This window comes from Coffea arabica, chromosome 2c (assembly GCF_036785885.1).
Source record: "Coffea arabica cultivar ET-39 chromosome 2c, Coffea Arabica ET-39 HiFi, whole genome shotgun sequence".
NCBI lineage: Eukaryota > Viridiplantae > Streptophyta > Magnoliopsida > Gentianales > Rubiaceae > Coffea > Coffea arabica.
In genome coordinates this window covers 13,715,356-13,730,884 of record NC_092312.1, presented here as the reverse complement: position 1 = coordinate 13,730,884, position 15,529 = coordinate 13,715,356, and the positions used below count along the sequence as shown (strand labels likewise).

General features: G+C 35.6%; 2 protein-coding genes across 3 annotated transcripts; one reads left to right on the top strand and one right to left on the bottom strand.

Moving 5' to 3' along the window:
- Positions 1-486: 486 nt before the first annotated feature.
- LOC113726171 (uncharacterized) lies at positions 487-4,333 on the bottom strand. Of its 2 annotated transcripts, none has more exons than XM_027249734.2 (4): positions 4,175-4,333; positions 2,144-3,224; positions 1,110-2,063; positions 487-1,009 (listed from the first exon to the last, which is right to left on the bottom strand). In XM_027249734.2, the coding sequence occupies exons 2-4, from the start codon at positions 3,176-3,178 to the stop codon at positions 968-970; spliced, it is 2,031 nt and encodes a 676-aa protein (XP_027105535.1). In that variant the 5' UTR covers positions 3,179-3,224; positions 4,175-4,333; the 3' UTR covers positions 487-967. The 2 variants fall into 2 exon arrangements, with proteins under 2 accessions (XP_027105535.1, XP_027105536.1); XM_027249735.2 differs by lacking the exon at positions 4,175-4,333 and adding an exon at positions 3,743-4,141.
- Positions 4,334-10,678: 6,345 nt separating this feature from the next.
- On the top strand, positions 10,679-13,766 carry LOC113722165 (uncharacterized protein At4g15970-like). The gene is made up of 3 exons (XM_027245654.2): positions 10,679-11,172; positions 12,590-12,964; positions 13,096-13,766. The coding sequence occupies exons 1-3, from the start codon at positions 10,732-10,734 to the stop codon at positions 13,579-13,581; spliced, it is 1,302 nt and encodes a 433-aa protein (XP_027101455.1). The 5' UTR covers positions 10,679-10,731; the 3' UTR covers positions 13,582-13,766.
- Positions 13,767-15,529: the final 1,763 nt, after the last annotated feature.

The following is a 15,529-nucleotide window of genomic DNA, read 5'->3' as shown; positions in this document are numbered from 1 at the left end:
TGGTTATGAACATAGGTATTGACTCAGATTGTGGCAGAAAGGCACAGAATTGAGCCAAAGCAGGTGCTAGTTACCACATAAAGGTAGATCACTCTAATCATTTCACTAATTTGGAGAAAGGTTCTTGCTCTTTGATAAAGTATCGTAGTACTAGTACTTTCCGTGATGATGCAGCAGCAGCATTGGTCAAACTTCTGATTCTTGTCTAGAAAGCATGTGTTAGATTGAAGTATGAAACAGCAAGGATCCTCATGACAAACCTTTACGAAAGATGGAGGGGAAACCATAACTACAGACTGCTGAATATCACCCATAGGAAGTCTTTGACGAAAATGTGAAAAAACACACAGCTACTTCCCAAAGAGTTAATCAGCTCACAAAGAATCAATAAGAAACAAAGAGAAAAGGCGTGTTGCTTTGTCCACTCAAACAAGCACTATGAGAAGGAAGTAAAAACTTAAAAGAGCACGAGTCAAGCCAGACTAGTGGAGGTGAAAGTCCAGATATTCAATAAGACCAAATTCTGAAACTGCAATATACATTGCACCAAAAAATACTTGCCACATTCAGCTGAAAAGCAAAACTAATCTTTTCCAAGACAATAAGTACACTGTCATGTGTTTAGAGTTCACAGATTCCATACATCTCTCTCTCTCTCTCTCTCTGAGCCGATGTAGTAGGATGATTGGGAATCGGAATAATCAAGTACTTGCAAAACTATGGAAAGATGGAGGCATGAAAATAAAGCCTCAGACTCAGGTGCGATATTTTGTACAGGAATCAGACAAAAAGTTAAACTTCAACAGGTGTAGCTAAGCACTGCATATTCCACGTACAAGCGAACATACCCTTACTTGAAATAAGTGGTAACTGAGCTCAAGAAATTATGGAGCTGTAGGTAGTAATGTCTAAACAGCACTGATCAAATTTACGATAAAGCTCAGAACCTTGCAGTGACCACTCTGCTTCATATTTTGTTTTGTTTGTGAGAAACACGAGGAAAATTTTCCTGCCAAGACCAGTACAAGGGAAAGAAAATCATTTACATTTCATCATAACTTATACGCTAAAACATAGTATCATGAAGTTCAGAATAACAGTGGCATTACCTCAGAATAGCGATTATGATCATAACGTAGATGAGAAGTTTTCACGATAGTCTCCCATTTTGTACCAGCCACAGAAGCCTTCTGATCCACATTCTTAGTGTGATAATTCTTCCCAAGATGTGAATGTGAAAATGGAATACGCAAATTGACTGAAGGCAGTGTACGCCAAAGCCAAGATTCAGAAGGTGATTTTGGCAAAGGTGGGTTCAAAGGAGATTGTGGACTGACAGCATCAATATCTGTTTGGGCTTCCAATTGAGCGTTCACGTCAACGGAATTCGTGTCTTCATTGAAGCTCTTAACTAACTGTAAACTCTCTCTTCCATCTACCAGACCTCTTAGATTTGAGATACGAGTGGGAGAAGGTTGAACTTCATGGGCCAACAAGGATGATTTAGGGTCTAACTTGTTTCCTTTCTTGGTGACATCCAACAGTTTTACTTCTCCATTACTGTAAGGAGGTGAAAGTTTTTCTATCTTTTTCCTTTCTGCTGAAATTTTCACATTCTCACCAGGGGAATTGACACGGCTCTCAGATTTTGAAGAAGGTATATCTTTTTTGAGGTTAACACTAGTGACGGAATCTATATACAATGTCTTCTCAACCACTTCGGTTGGTGAGACTGTATCTTGTTTGTAAATACGAGGTGGGGCTGCATCTAGAAGATTGCTACACTTTCTATAGAGGGAACTGTACTTTTCAGCTGTAACATTGTCAACTTCCTTAGGCAAACCAAGAAATCTTGCTCCTTTGCCAAAGGGAGACTGAGGTGATGCATTCCGGTAAGGGGATATTCCCCCACTTCTCGAAGGCCTGCATGGCGATAGTCCTCCTGCCCTGTATGAAGTGTACGAGAACTGTCTAGAATCACTTGGCTTATTTTCAACTTGATGCAGTTCTCGCGATAGAACTCCAGAATGAAATCTTCTCTTATTATTTGCATCGGAAGCTTGCTGCAAAGACACTGAACTATAAGAAACAAATGACAACACTTCCCAGTCACTAAGAGTAAAAAGGTAGACACCATGGTTACCTTATCAAGAGGTCCACTATAGGCCTTTCTGGTTAGCCTTCCAACATCAGTAGGAGGAGATTTAGGAACAGGGGTCCTTGGCTTCATTGCTGGTATAGGATTTAAGAGGCATAAAGATTTCTTGACACATAAACGTGGAAAAATTCCCCAAGTTTTACTTGATCGTTTCTTTGGAATGTCACGTTGAGAATCCTCACCTTCACTCTGAACATCTTCTGCAAACTGATTGTAAAATGATATGATGTTAGAACCATAACGATCAAGCAAAGGCTTTCTTTCTCCACTGACCACCTTTCTAGGCTGTTTTGGCGGTTCAGTTGCTGCAGGTTGCTTCTTGGGAATGTATTGAGGTGTCTCTACAACAGCAGCCTTTGCTGCAGGTAAGAACCGGCTCATCATCAAGTCTTTAGTCTGTGGGTCTACACAAAAAGTTCCAGATTGCTTCACGTTTGGAACTTCAAAACCGCTCAAACCACTGATACTGCAGTTGAATGAAAATGATGCCGTTGGAGACAGGGCATCCAGTGCATCAGAATAATCATCTGTGCTTTCCAAATCGGATTCCTCATTTCCATATATACTTTCCCTCAAGCTATCGATTAGAGCTGCATGGTCACTAACAGGATACACCTCAGGATGAGGCCTGTGTATATTCTGATCGTTGCATCTTTCACCTGAATAGCGCCTTACAGAATCTGGTAGCCTTCCCGGAGGCAGCCTCGGAGCACTCACTGAGCGCTTAGTAGTCTCCGTCTGTTCATCACCTTCACCTTTGGCCCTTCCAGGAGTCTGCTCCCACACAAATGGAACTGCAGCTGGTTTTGTCAATGCACCTAGTTCCCAGTCTGATTTTGGTACAGGAAGAGAATGCTGTCTAATTGGCCCTGATTTGTGCAACAACTTCCTACTTTTCCCATCTGAAGAGCCTAAATTTGCTGAAGAATTCCTAGAAGATAGTAAAGATCCCGAATTCAATGTAGGTTTCCTAACAGATAAGAGTGGTGCATTAAGGTTCAGTTGCTTCTTTTCCATCATGTCTCACTACAAGAAATATTGACTTCTTCTTCCCCGGGTTTAAGTTCTTACAAACAAAATCACAAGAAAAAGGATCAGATTCAATCTTCAGGAATACTATAAAAGAAAATGAAATTCAGATTACATATATATGGATTTTACGGTTCTATCTGACCAATTAAGTACAAAAGAAGGCAAATTAACTCCCTTTTCCTTTCAAATTCTTCTAGTAGTTAAGAAAAGAAATTGAACTGATCCTTCCATCTTTTTTTCACAGCCAGCAAACAGAGGCCTAATAATAAAACGTTAGAACAGATAAAGCACGGCAAACACACCAATTTCCTCGTTCCCTACTTGTTCATCAAGACTTAGTGATCTTTCTCAAATCACTTGGGAAACAAACTCCTTACTCCAAGTTAAACAATTACAAATGTGAAGAGATTAAAAAGAAGAAGAAGAAGAAGAAGAAGAACAGCTATATGCATTTGCCAGAGTACTGCTATTAGCATTAAGACCAATTATATGAAGTAAATAAAACATGACAAATAAGAATCTGTAAAGGCCCATATGCGCAAGACTACATACGTTTACTCACGAGCAAAACAGAGCCATATCTTCACCAACAAACGGGTACAAGAACTTGTTAGAGTACCCATTCTTAATATGGGCATTCATGTTCGTTTTTTCTTTTTTGTCTTGGATAGCTGTAAGAAAATTATTGACACTGATACCCATTAACCCAAGAAAGTTTATATCTTTTTCTACGACTATAAAATATGAAATCCAAGAATTGATCACCATTTTTAATCAAAGAAAAAGTGCCACCAAAACTACAAGACACTCAGGCCAAAAAATGTTCAATAAATCAAGAGAAACTCGGAATGTTAACATAGTCTAATTGACTTCAAACTCGCCCATTCGGGTATCACTAGAATGCTAACATTTCAACAAAAAATTTCAAAAAAGATTGCATTTTTACTCAATGGTAAGTGCTAAGTAGTTCAACTGTTCCCATACCTGAATGTGAAAGGACTAAGGAATGGAAACACTGAGAAAGAGCCAAGAATGGAGGGGATAGTGAAAATGTGGCCGTGAATGATGCCGAGAGTTGAGGAGGGAAAGAGGGAGAAGAGGGGGTCCTAAACATGCACTAGAAGAAACTGAAAAAAAGTCCCAAGTTCTGCTTTTTCTGGGGAGTATTAATTGATGACTAGCCTGGACTGTGGACACTGCTGCAAATGGTGGGGCCTGAAAAGTGAAAGTGAAAGTTCAAAAAAGAGGGAAAGAGATGATTTTTCTTCTTGCTTTGCTTGTCTGCGTGGGAGTGGACTGCGGAGTGGTTTTCTTTCCAAACTTTTTTTTTTGTCCGGGAATGGTGGGGACAAATGTCACGGACAAACCGTTGAGAGAAAAAATGATAGTTGAAAAACAAAACAAACCGCCTTAATTTCGCGGCTAAATCACTCTCACTGCCCTTTTTTTCATCACATGGACAAAGGGTCCCCCATTCTCAATTAGAGGATGGTGACTGCCGGCGGCCCTGGTGGCCGGCGGTGATGATAGTGTGTGTGAAAAAGGGGAAAGAGGGTGAGAATTTATTTTATTTTAGTGTGTATTTAAATGTATTTTTGAGGTTGCTTTTGAAGTCATTGTGGATTTCAAAGATAAAAACCGAGTATTTCTAAGACAGTAGAATCCAAACGGAGCCTTTGTTTTTTATCAGCTGCTTTTCAGTTGATCTTGCATCGTGCCTATACCAATCAATAAAAACTGTGTATTGTAGAGAAAATGTGGATATGACTTTTAAATTCTCAACCAAATGGGTAGATTTTAATGAGCAGAGATTTCAAATCTAGAGTAATTGTGACTGGAATAGAAACCCTTTAAAACTATGGATTCTAGTTACTCTCCTCATCATTAAAAATCCTAAAAGATAAACTAATAAATACATTACGATAAATCTGCACTAATAATGAAAATTACATCCCACGTTTAACAGATGTAAACACGTCCAAATATCTGACATTTACAATAGATTTGAAAAATCAGCAAGAATAGCACTTTTAAGCACAAAAAAGATCTTCCAAATCAAAATGAATTAATCCCTGCATCTGTGCAGCTGAGTCATAATAAGTAGGGAAAATGACTTGTTTCATCTCTCACATTTCGCAAAAATATTTTGTTCATCCTTCACTTTTAAAATAAAGCAAATTCATCCTTGATATTTAAAAATTAAAGTTATTACATCCCTGAACCTAATTTTCAATCTAAATCAAACCATCCAATAACCCAGTAATAAATTTCGAAAATAGAATTGATAGATCGTTCAGCCAATTTCATCATATTCACATGACATTTGTTAAACCAAAAAAATAAAAGGCCATTCTTTGTCTTGGAATAGTAGAGTTTTTTTTTTTTTGATAAATCTTTTCATGCATCGTTAATATATCCGCTTGCGAATCTAGATGTGTATCATAAATATAAATTTTGGTGTTTAAATTAAAATAAAAATGATATGACGGTACATAAAACCGTCAGTGTTTACAATAATAATGTAGAAAAGATTAATCTTTCTTTTTTATGTTATAAATTTTTATTTTTTCTTTTTAGATTCATTAAATTTCACATGAATATCAAGTTGAGTTAATCAAATGATCTACCGATTACACCCGCAAAATTTGTAATCAGGTTGATTGGTGGTTTGATTCAGATTGAAATTTGGGTTTAGGGATATAATAATTTCGTTTTTTAAATGTCAAGGACGAAATTACTTCATTTTAAAAGTGAGGGACGAAAAGAATATTTTTGTGAAATGTGAAGGATGAAACCGATCATTTTACCTAAAAAGTACTATATTAAAAAAGTGGATTGTGTGTTATCAAACTAAAGGGTTTGTTTGGCTGGTGCTGCATGTACGAGCAATGGTGGGTGTCACTGAGTTTCTTTTTTCTTTTTCTTTTTGACAAAATTAACATCGATTTTTGGAAGCATTCAAAGGCAAGAGTAAAGCAGCATATGCATATCAAAATACGGAAAAGATTTTTTTTTTTTTTTTTGCATGCGTTTAAATGCTTGTAAATTAGATATACATTAAGTACACGAGTACATTGACTCCTCTTTCTTGGTATTCCTATAATTGGAAATCGAAAAAAGGGGAACCGGGAGCGTTGCTGGTTCAGTAAGTGGTTGGATTGGACCCCAAAAAAAAAATAATAATAATAAAGGAAGGTAATTGGTAAATTTGGTTTCAGAAACACAGGAAGGTAGCTTGCTTTGAGGACTTGCTTTTGGAAGTCTAATTATGCAACATAATGAGAGGTGGTCTATTCATAAATGTGGTAGACTTGGTTAGCAATGAATATGGTGGTTAGCTTTCTTTGAACTATTGTTGCCGTGTTTGAACAAATTGATTCGATATCAGCACTTTATGCCTTTGCCAGAAAAGAAAGGAAATGCTATTTCAGAAAGGTGTATGCTAAGATAAATAAAACCATCCTCCTAATCTTGTCCGGATCATAGATTGTTTACGGAAATTCTTACGAATCGTCCACCAAAACAGTTCTTATACATCGATAATAAGATTTAAACACGCGATCTTTTGCAAATAAGTGTTCGAATTTGTGTTTTATTTCAAACAACCTGTGGTAATTTTGCTTTGGTATTTGACAATAGGCGACAAACTTTATTTGTTCTGCTCGAACCACAGGAATGTTGGCCTCCTCACATGGGAGTGGTATCTATTAAAGACTAAGCTAGTGACTTGTGTTGCTCCTATTGTTGACTCCTCACATTTTGGCTTATCTCTATGCCTAACGACAATGGTTTTAAATCTTAACATCCCACGGCAAGAACATGTTGGATGTAGGCAGAGGTACCGGGATTTTAGGATGTTATGCTGCCCAATCTTGGATGCTAGCCAAACATGTAAGGTGATAAACCCCTTGATTTCAGCTCATCTGCAATTATAAAATGTCTCGCTACAAAGATCAAGTTTGAGACCTTCTAATTGATACTCTGATATAAAAAGTTAGATTTTTCTAATGGGTCTCCACTAAGTACTATTAACACGCATTTATCTTACGTTTAACTTGTCACGTGAATACCTATAATTATCATTATTGCATCCTTTATACTTCCTCTGTCTCACTTTAATAGTCCTGTTTCTTTTTTCACACAGTTTAAAAGAAAGTAGTTAATTTTGTTGGAAAAGTAAATTTAGATTGTTATTTTTCTAAAATACCCTCACATTAAATAGAATACAATTTTATGGGAACTTGAATGAATTAATGGTAAAAAAAGAATCAACTCTCATTAAATGAGGTAAGTTTATAGTAACAACAACTTACATTAAATAAGGGTATTTTAGAAAAATTAAAATACAACTACATTTTTCAAATTGGAAAGTGGACTACAATTTGGAACAGACGAAAAAAGGAAAACATGACTATCAAAGTGGGACGGGGGGAGTATTTAAATATATTTATCGAATTAACTACATTTTCTCAAAAGAATTAACACTTGATACCCCTCTGCTAGTATCCAACTATCCATTATGCACCAGTTAGCCAAATCGATAAAAATGTTTACCTTTTAGGCATGACATGGACTAATGGCAAGGTTAGATGATTTTTTTTTGACAAGTGAAAGGTTTATAATTTAGAACTTCCTACTTACCATTTCTTCTACCTTACAATGCAACCCAACCCCCCGGACTTAGATATTTAGCTTGAGACACTTCTTTTTAAGTATCTATTTTGTACTTTGTGTAGATGTTAAATAGAATTCTTAAAGACCAATAGTTGGCAAAACATATTTGTAGTAGTGTTAAGTTTTAACGACCCTCGAAAAAAAAAAAAAAAGTCTCAAGTCTTAACGTAACAATTTGAGGCCATCTGACCATGTCAGAAATCATAGATTTGAACAAGAATTGAAGCCATATGTTGCCTTCCTCGACGTTTTACACCATCTATATACCAGGAAGACGAGAAGGTAAAGATAAAGGATTCAGAGAAAGAAGCAATGAAGGGAGAATTTTGAGAATCCAGAATTTCCAGTCAGAAAAAGCATAAACAAATTAACAATCCAACATTGTAGCCATTACTTCAAGCCTTGTGATGTATGCCAACTTCAAGCCTTCACAACTTTGATCAAACAACCTACTGATGAACTCAAAAATAGTGTATAAACGAAGAAAAATGAAAACTTTCTACTGGACTCTGGATCAGGGCTTCTTGATTAGTCTTTTTCGAGACTAGTTCAATTGGAGCCATATGTAATTGGGTTCAGCCCAATTTTACAAGGTTAGCTCCTCAGCCCACCGGGGGCATGGACAGTTTGCGGTCTTCATACACCTGCGAGACCCGTATTGAGGTGTTATGCATGCCCGGATTGACTGAAATCCTCTGCTAATTATTTTTAAATAATTCACTTTGGTAAACAATTAAAAAATTGGCAATCCTTTGAGGTGTTATCCTTACAGAATTTCTTTGAAATTCCCCAGTGAGCTTTGTCAAATTAGGGGTATTGGATGAATTCTAGCAATCTCATTAACTAATAAAATCGTTCTTGTTTTCTATCAAAAAAACTTTGATAAATAATGAACTTTGAAAATATGTATGAAATAAGTAAAGTTTTTTTTTTTTTTCCTTTTCTTTTTAAAGGATGCAATGGACCACAGAAGTCTTCATCCTCCAGTCAAGTAAAGTATACTGACTTTCTCAGGAATAGTTATTAGACTAATGATGATTCCTTGTTATTTTTGCTTTTTTGTTTTCATGAAAGCCATTTATTCTTAGATCAACAGTGTATAAAAAGTTAATCGTTATGAGTTTTATAACTATTCGATCAAGACTAAGGAAGAAATGAAATCAACTATCAGAAAACTGTTTTTAAACCAATGATCAGAAACAAGATGAAGGGAGCCTAATTTCCAAGAAAGCTGTGGCATGAGTTTAAGGAAGCCAGATGAATATTAGTCATGATGAGAAGACTGGAGAGGACATTCGTATCCTTTACTTTGCAGACTCAACACTCAAACTTTCATCTACACTACTGATGCTGTTGTCGGTAAACATGGGCAAGCTTCCAAGTTCCAACAACCAAGACTGCTTTCGGGTGATCCTAGGACAGCTCTCGTGAAAGCAATGGAGGAGAACTGGAAATCAATTCCGGTTGACAAGGCACTAGTTGTATGTCAATGTCAGCACTTGCCTTTCTAAAAGAACAGTAATGTTATCAATCTTTGTAGTTACGGTTTGGCTAAACTAGTCAGTAATGTTATCAATGAAATCAAACTAGATGGGAAGATAGCATGGCAAAGGGATAAAAGCTACATCCCCAAGAAGACCAAAAAATCCGTACATAGAAAATGTCTAGAGGAGCATTCAGCTCTAAACCAGATGATGCATTTCTATATATATTAGAGGGATCGAAGTTGGTTCGGTCAATTGGATCAATTACCAACAAAAGTGCATGAATCGAATATGAAGAGCATATAAATCACCCTTGTTTTGAGTTATGTGACCTGCGAGTGCTAGAATTTAAGTCGTCGCTCCTTGTGAAGAAAGCGTGGCGTTGGCCATAGAAGTTGGCATCGCATGCAGGCGTACGTTTTCAATGCGTTAAGATAATAGAAACTTCTAGTCATTGGCTTAATAAAACATGCATGGCCAGTTATTGCCTGCAAGAAATTTCCGTATTAATAATAAAGTTCAAAAAAAAAAAAAAAAAAACTTGTCAGCAGTTTTGGAGTCTCTGGAAAGTCTTCCCCAGGATTTGTTTTCTATACGTGGAGCCAACAACTTGAGTGAATTATTTAAAGATATAAAGTTTTGTTTTTTCTTTATATTCTTTCGCGGGTTCTGTTAAATAGGCCTCTTGATTATTTATAAGAGTCTTTGATAAGTTTGGTAGTCATGCATAATAATTGGGAATTAAACTGGAGGCAATTATTTGCTTGTTTTTCTAATGCAAAAAAAAAAAAAAAAAAAAGTGGACTTCTTCTCTTATTTAATTTTGTAGACATTGAAACATTTTTTTTTGGGTCTAATTCTTTGCTAATGCCCAATAAATTCTACTCCAATTTTGACCACTTGATAACACACCATTTTGGTTTCTTCTATTCGCTCAATTAAAATGAAATTGGTGGTTATGGGAGTGAACTCATCATTAGTCTTAATCAAGAGATTTTTTTTTTTTTATACATATATATACAATTTGTGTTGGTCAATGATAAAACTTTTGTTTTTTAATTTTTCCCCCGGGTTAACGATCAAGGGAAAATGCACATAAAAATATGGCTATCTCCAAGTTATCAAACTCTCCAAATAGTCGTTAATTTGATTTGGTTTATTAGCCAAACATATAAATTGTACAAGAACTTACTATTTTACTTAAGCCTATTCTTTAATGACTAGTTGTTATAGCTGTTAGAATTTCAACCGACGACTTTCAATTGGTTTTGGAAAATTATTGTTGACTTTTCGTTATCTGATTAGTCTATATAGATTGAGAGATGATTTAATTTACGTGACCCCCCATCATCACACACATCAAATTTGAGTTGAATAATTCCGATGGATGTGGAAGATGGCGGGATCACCGGTGAAAATGATCAGAAACCATCAGAACCTGGCGGCTACCACCTCCTTCACCACCAGAACCACCGCAATTTCTCTACTAAAAGCATCATCAAGATAGCCCTTTTAACCATTGCGGCCCTTGTAGCGTGCCTCGTCCTTTATCATTCCCCTTATCACGTACAGTATCTCTTGCCCGCTTCCTACAATCCATTTCCCAGTAGCAGTGCATCTCAGGAATCTACAAAAGCAAACCAATCTTCGTTGCCTTCTTCTGATCAAGGAAAATCTTCCGATGCCGGAAATTTGTCACCTCCACCGACTGACATCTTGCAAGGAAATGTACCTGCAACTGCTAACAATGACTCGACTAGTCAGGCAAATTTATCTCCTCCGATGACGACAAACAATACTGTTCAAGAAAACCTACCTTCGCCGGTAAGTTATCTTTTATCTGCGATGCATGCATGCATGAAGGAGAGTAATTCCATTTTTTTTTTTATTATTGTATCTATAAGTATGTCCGATGATGACTTGTGCGATTGAGTATTCTTTTTTAGCTATACAATCAATGTGGTGGATTTTTTGGGTTTGATTTTGGTATTTGGGTTTACCAATTAACTTAATCTCCTATATGATCCTTGATCATTTCACTTGAGTTGGGTGTAATTTATGATTAAGCTTGACGCGTTTACACCCTTAACATTACACATTTGCACTTAAAAGCCAAAAAAAAGTACATAACAACATATTAGGCCAGAATTTGAGTTTTTGGTCGTTTTTTTCCCTTTCGTCTTTGGGTTTCAATACTTTGGACTGATTCGCAGATGAAGAAAATAATCCTATACTTTTCAATGAAAGACACTTTTTTTTTTTTTTTGGCTTCTGTTAGATTATCTTTCCATGCATTAATTTTTTTTTCCACCATTTAGCAATCAAGTGGACAGTTCAAATAAGTTAAAGAATCAAGTGCATTAATCTAATCGAAGCAAAAAACCAGCACCCACGGGCTGTCCCACTACTGTATAAACCAGCAGACCTAACTGAATTAGCCTAGCTTAGCTTTGATTGGAGTTTTGCGTACGAAGCAGACCTAACTTAATTTAGCTAGCTTGATAGGAGTTTTGTGTACCACATAATACAATTTTATGTTTCTTCAAACCAATCAACCAATCAACACGCACAAGCCCCACGCCCCCACCCCCGGGGGGCGGGGGGGCCCTGAAAAAACCTTCGTAGGAATAAAGGATCTTGCGCTAACGTGAAGATCAAGGCCACGTAAATAGTCTTCGAAACCAGCCCATTTAGTTGCAAAGTTTGAGAACGTGGGAATGGAAATATGAGAAGCTGGAATTAAACATTGATCTTGACATCTCATATGGAATAGGCCAAACTTTTTATGACTTTTGCAAATTTGGGCTGCAGTCTTTGTACTTCATTTTCATGGAAGCTTCCATTCCTATTAAAGGATAAATCACAAAAACTCCCCCAAGGAAAAAAAATCCTTTAAATTTTTCTCACTTGACCTTAGGAAACAAAACTACACCTCTATTATGATCAGTTTTTATTTTTCTTTTCTCGTCTTACTTTTCTCAATCAATCTTAAATCATAGTTAGAGAATGGACCAATAAAAGCTAAAGAAATAAAATTAATTTCGTCGACTTTTCGATCTAAAAATTTTTGGTTAGGATAAATTATGACAAATAAAAAAGATAAAATTTTTGTTAACTAATTTTCTTTTTCCTTTCTTTCTCCATTCCTCTTCCTATGTTTTTCCAATTTAACCTCATTAATATTCTCAATCCCATGTGAGTGGTAACCTCGTTTTTCCAAATTTGTTATTCATTAATTTAGGATAGCGTAGAAAATGAAGCAACCAAGTTGGAGAAAGTACTGAGTAAAGCAGCCATGGAGGACAAAACCGTTATCCTAACAACACTAAATGCAGCTTGGACAGCACCAAATTCAATATTTGATCTCTTTCTTGAGAGCTTCAAAATTGGAAATGGAACGCAATGGCTGTTGAATCACGTAGTAGTTCTGGCTTTGGACCAGAAGGCGTACTCTCACTGCATGGAAGTACACCCTCATTGCTATTCAGTTACCACTGAAGGCGTGGATTTTTCTGGTGAGGCACATTTTATGAGCCAAGACTATTTGAAGATGATGTGGAGAAGGATTGATTTTCTGCACACCGTTCTTAAGATGGGATACAACTTCATTTTCACGGTAATATCTTTTGTCTTTACTTTTACTATTTATTCATTTTACTCTGTGTTTTTCTAGCAGGAGAATTAATTCTTGAACTATCGGTCGGCGTTTGTATCAGTATTTAACTCGTTGCTCAATTATACAACCAGGATGCCGATGTCATGTGGTTTCGAGATCCACTCTCACATTTTTATTCAGACGCAGATTTTCAAATTGCATGCGATCATTATTGGTACGCCTCTACTGACCTGAACAACTCTCCAAATGGAGGATTTAACTATGTGAAATCAAATAACCGAACAGTCCAATTTTACAAGTTTTGGTACACATCAAAGGACAGATTTCCCGGTCAACATGATCAAGATGTGCTTAATGGGATCAAGTTTGATCCCTCCATCAATGAGATTGGGCTCAAGATTAGGTTCTTGGACACAGCTTTCTACGGTGGATTTTGTGAGCCTAGTAAAGATCTCAATCTTGTTTGCACCATGCATGCGAATTGTTGTATTGGTCTAGACAATAAAATTCACGATCTTAGGATGATAATTGAGGATTGGAAAAAATACATGGCATTGCCAAATGAAGAAAAGACTGTGACACCACAAACTTGGACGGTTCCAAGAATTTGTGGATGAATTTTAGTTGTTCTTGCAGTGAATTGCAGATTTCTGCGAAAACAAATTAAGTTTGTGAACGTCTTTCATACAGTCCGTACTTCCCTTTTTGTACTCATATTCTGCACTCCGTTTTTTTTGGCCCCTTTGCTGAGAATGAACTAAATTTGTAAGACATCATTTTAAAACTTCCTTGGGTTATTGTCCATTACAACTTTTTTTGCTGAGAATTTTTTTTTTGTTATATGATTAAAAGGAACTCACAATGGTGAGATTTACAATTGGTGAGATTTATAGCCGAATAATATTATAGCCTGCCCAAAAATGTAGGGAAAAAAGGGGAGTATTTTAGAAACCTTGCCTGATGTTACTGATAATTTACCTAGTTTTCTCCTAAATTAAAATTTTATACTAACTTCCATTGGCATATTTAATTATCTAAACTAGGGTGCATTTGATAAAACTGAAATTTGAAAATTTTAATATATCACATTAAGTGATAAGTAAATAGTTTATCGATTATTTTTAGAAGCAAATTTTGCCCAAAAAATTCAGTGTCATTTAATTAATTCAGATGTTCATTTTTTTATTATCAAATGCATTTGAACATATTAAACTATGAATTCATTAAATTCAAATACTAAATTAGGTTATTAAATAGACTCTAAATAACATTACACCAACGTTGTCTCTATTTAAGATGGAAAAAGAATTTGTACTTTTAAATTTAAAACAAAAAAGATATTCTTAAACCCATCTCCAATCTTATCTACTCCCTTACTCTCGTTCTTCTCCTTTTTCCCTTTCGCTTCCATTTGCAAAGTTAGAAATAAATGCCAATACGAAGAACTAGATTTAGTTAGTGGATGCTTCAATAATGAATTTTAATAACAACGAGTAATATAGAAGGCGCATTTCTTTGTCAAAGTTCCTTTTATTTTGGCTTACAGCCTATGGGTTTTGGGTTGTTGGAACATCTTTTCACGATTTTTTCTATTTTATTTGTCCAATTGACAGTATACATTGATGGAAAACCAAGAGTATTATACATGTTTCAAAGTTGCAGTATTCGTGATGCTACTAGTATCTTTAAAAATTCCTTAAATTATTTATAAATTTTTTTTTTATAGTTTTTGAGTCTAAGTCTTAGGCTATGAACAAAATTCAAGTATAAACTTTGAACAATCAGAGTGCTGTAGACTTTCCCAAAATGAAAAGAAAATTATTGGATGAGAACAATTAGATTTTACATGGCCATATTACTTAAAAAATTTTTAATGTTATTTTTCAGAAAATTCTTGAACAAAACCTGTTTGAGTTTTACATTTTTCATGAATATTTCTTTTACACATTTTCAATTACTTTTTTACCTCACATACATTGCATTCTATAAAAATATCACAGTAATTTTTTCCGAAAAACACTTGAAAATTTGCAATCCAAACAACCAATTTTCTCATAGTTAAAATGATTATTAGATAACACATATACATATACATATATACATAGACACACACACAAATACACTCTATTAATGTATATAATTGTGTTATTCATATTTATATATCACCTCCGATCATTACTTCCAATGAAAATGCGGGGTATTAGATTGTTGTAGAAGAGATATTGAGGGCTAATATGTTTCAAAAGAAATCTTTGAGGACTTAGGAGACTGTAATTTCTAAATAGTGTAGGTATAGGAAGGTAAAACAGTAAAACTTCAGCAGCTCCACTTTCCATTTTATGTCTTTCGCCTCAGCCACCTAGCTGCTAGCCTTCTATAATTTGAGCCACGTGTTCCTGAAAACTCATGAATCATGAAACTGCTTCAGCTCTCAGTCTCTCACGGGGTAATTTCTTACAGGCAGTTTCTCGAATATTTGGTCTGCATTCAAGAATTGGATTATGAGCGCGTTAAGAAAATCTCCATCAAAGTTCCCGGATTCTTCGTCAATGAGGGGATTCGTTG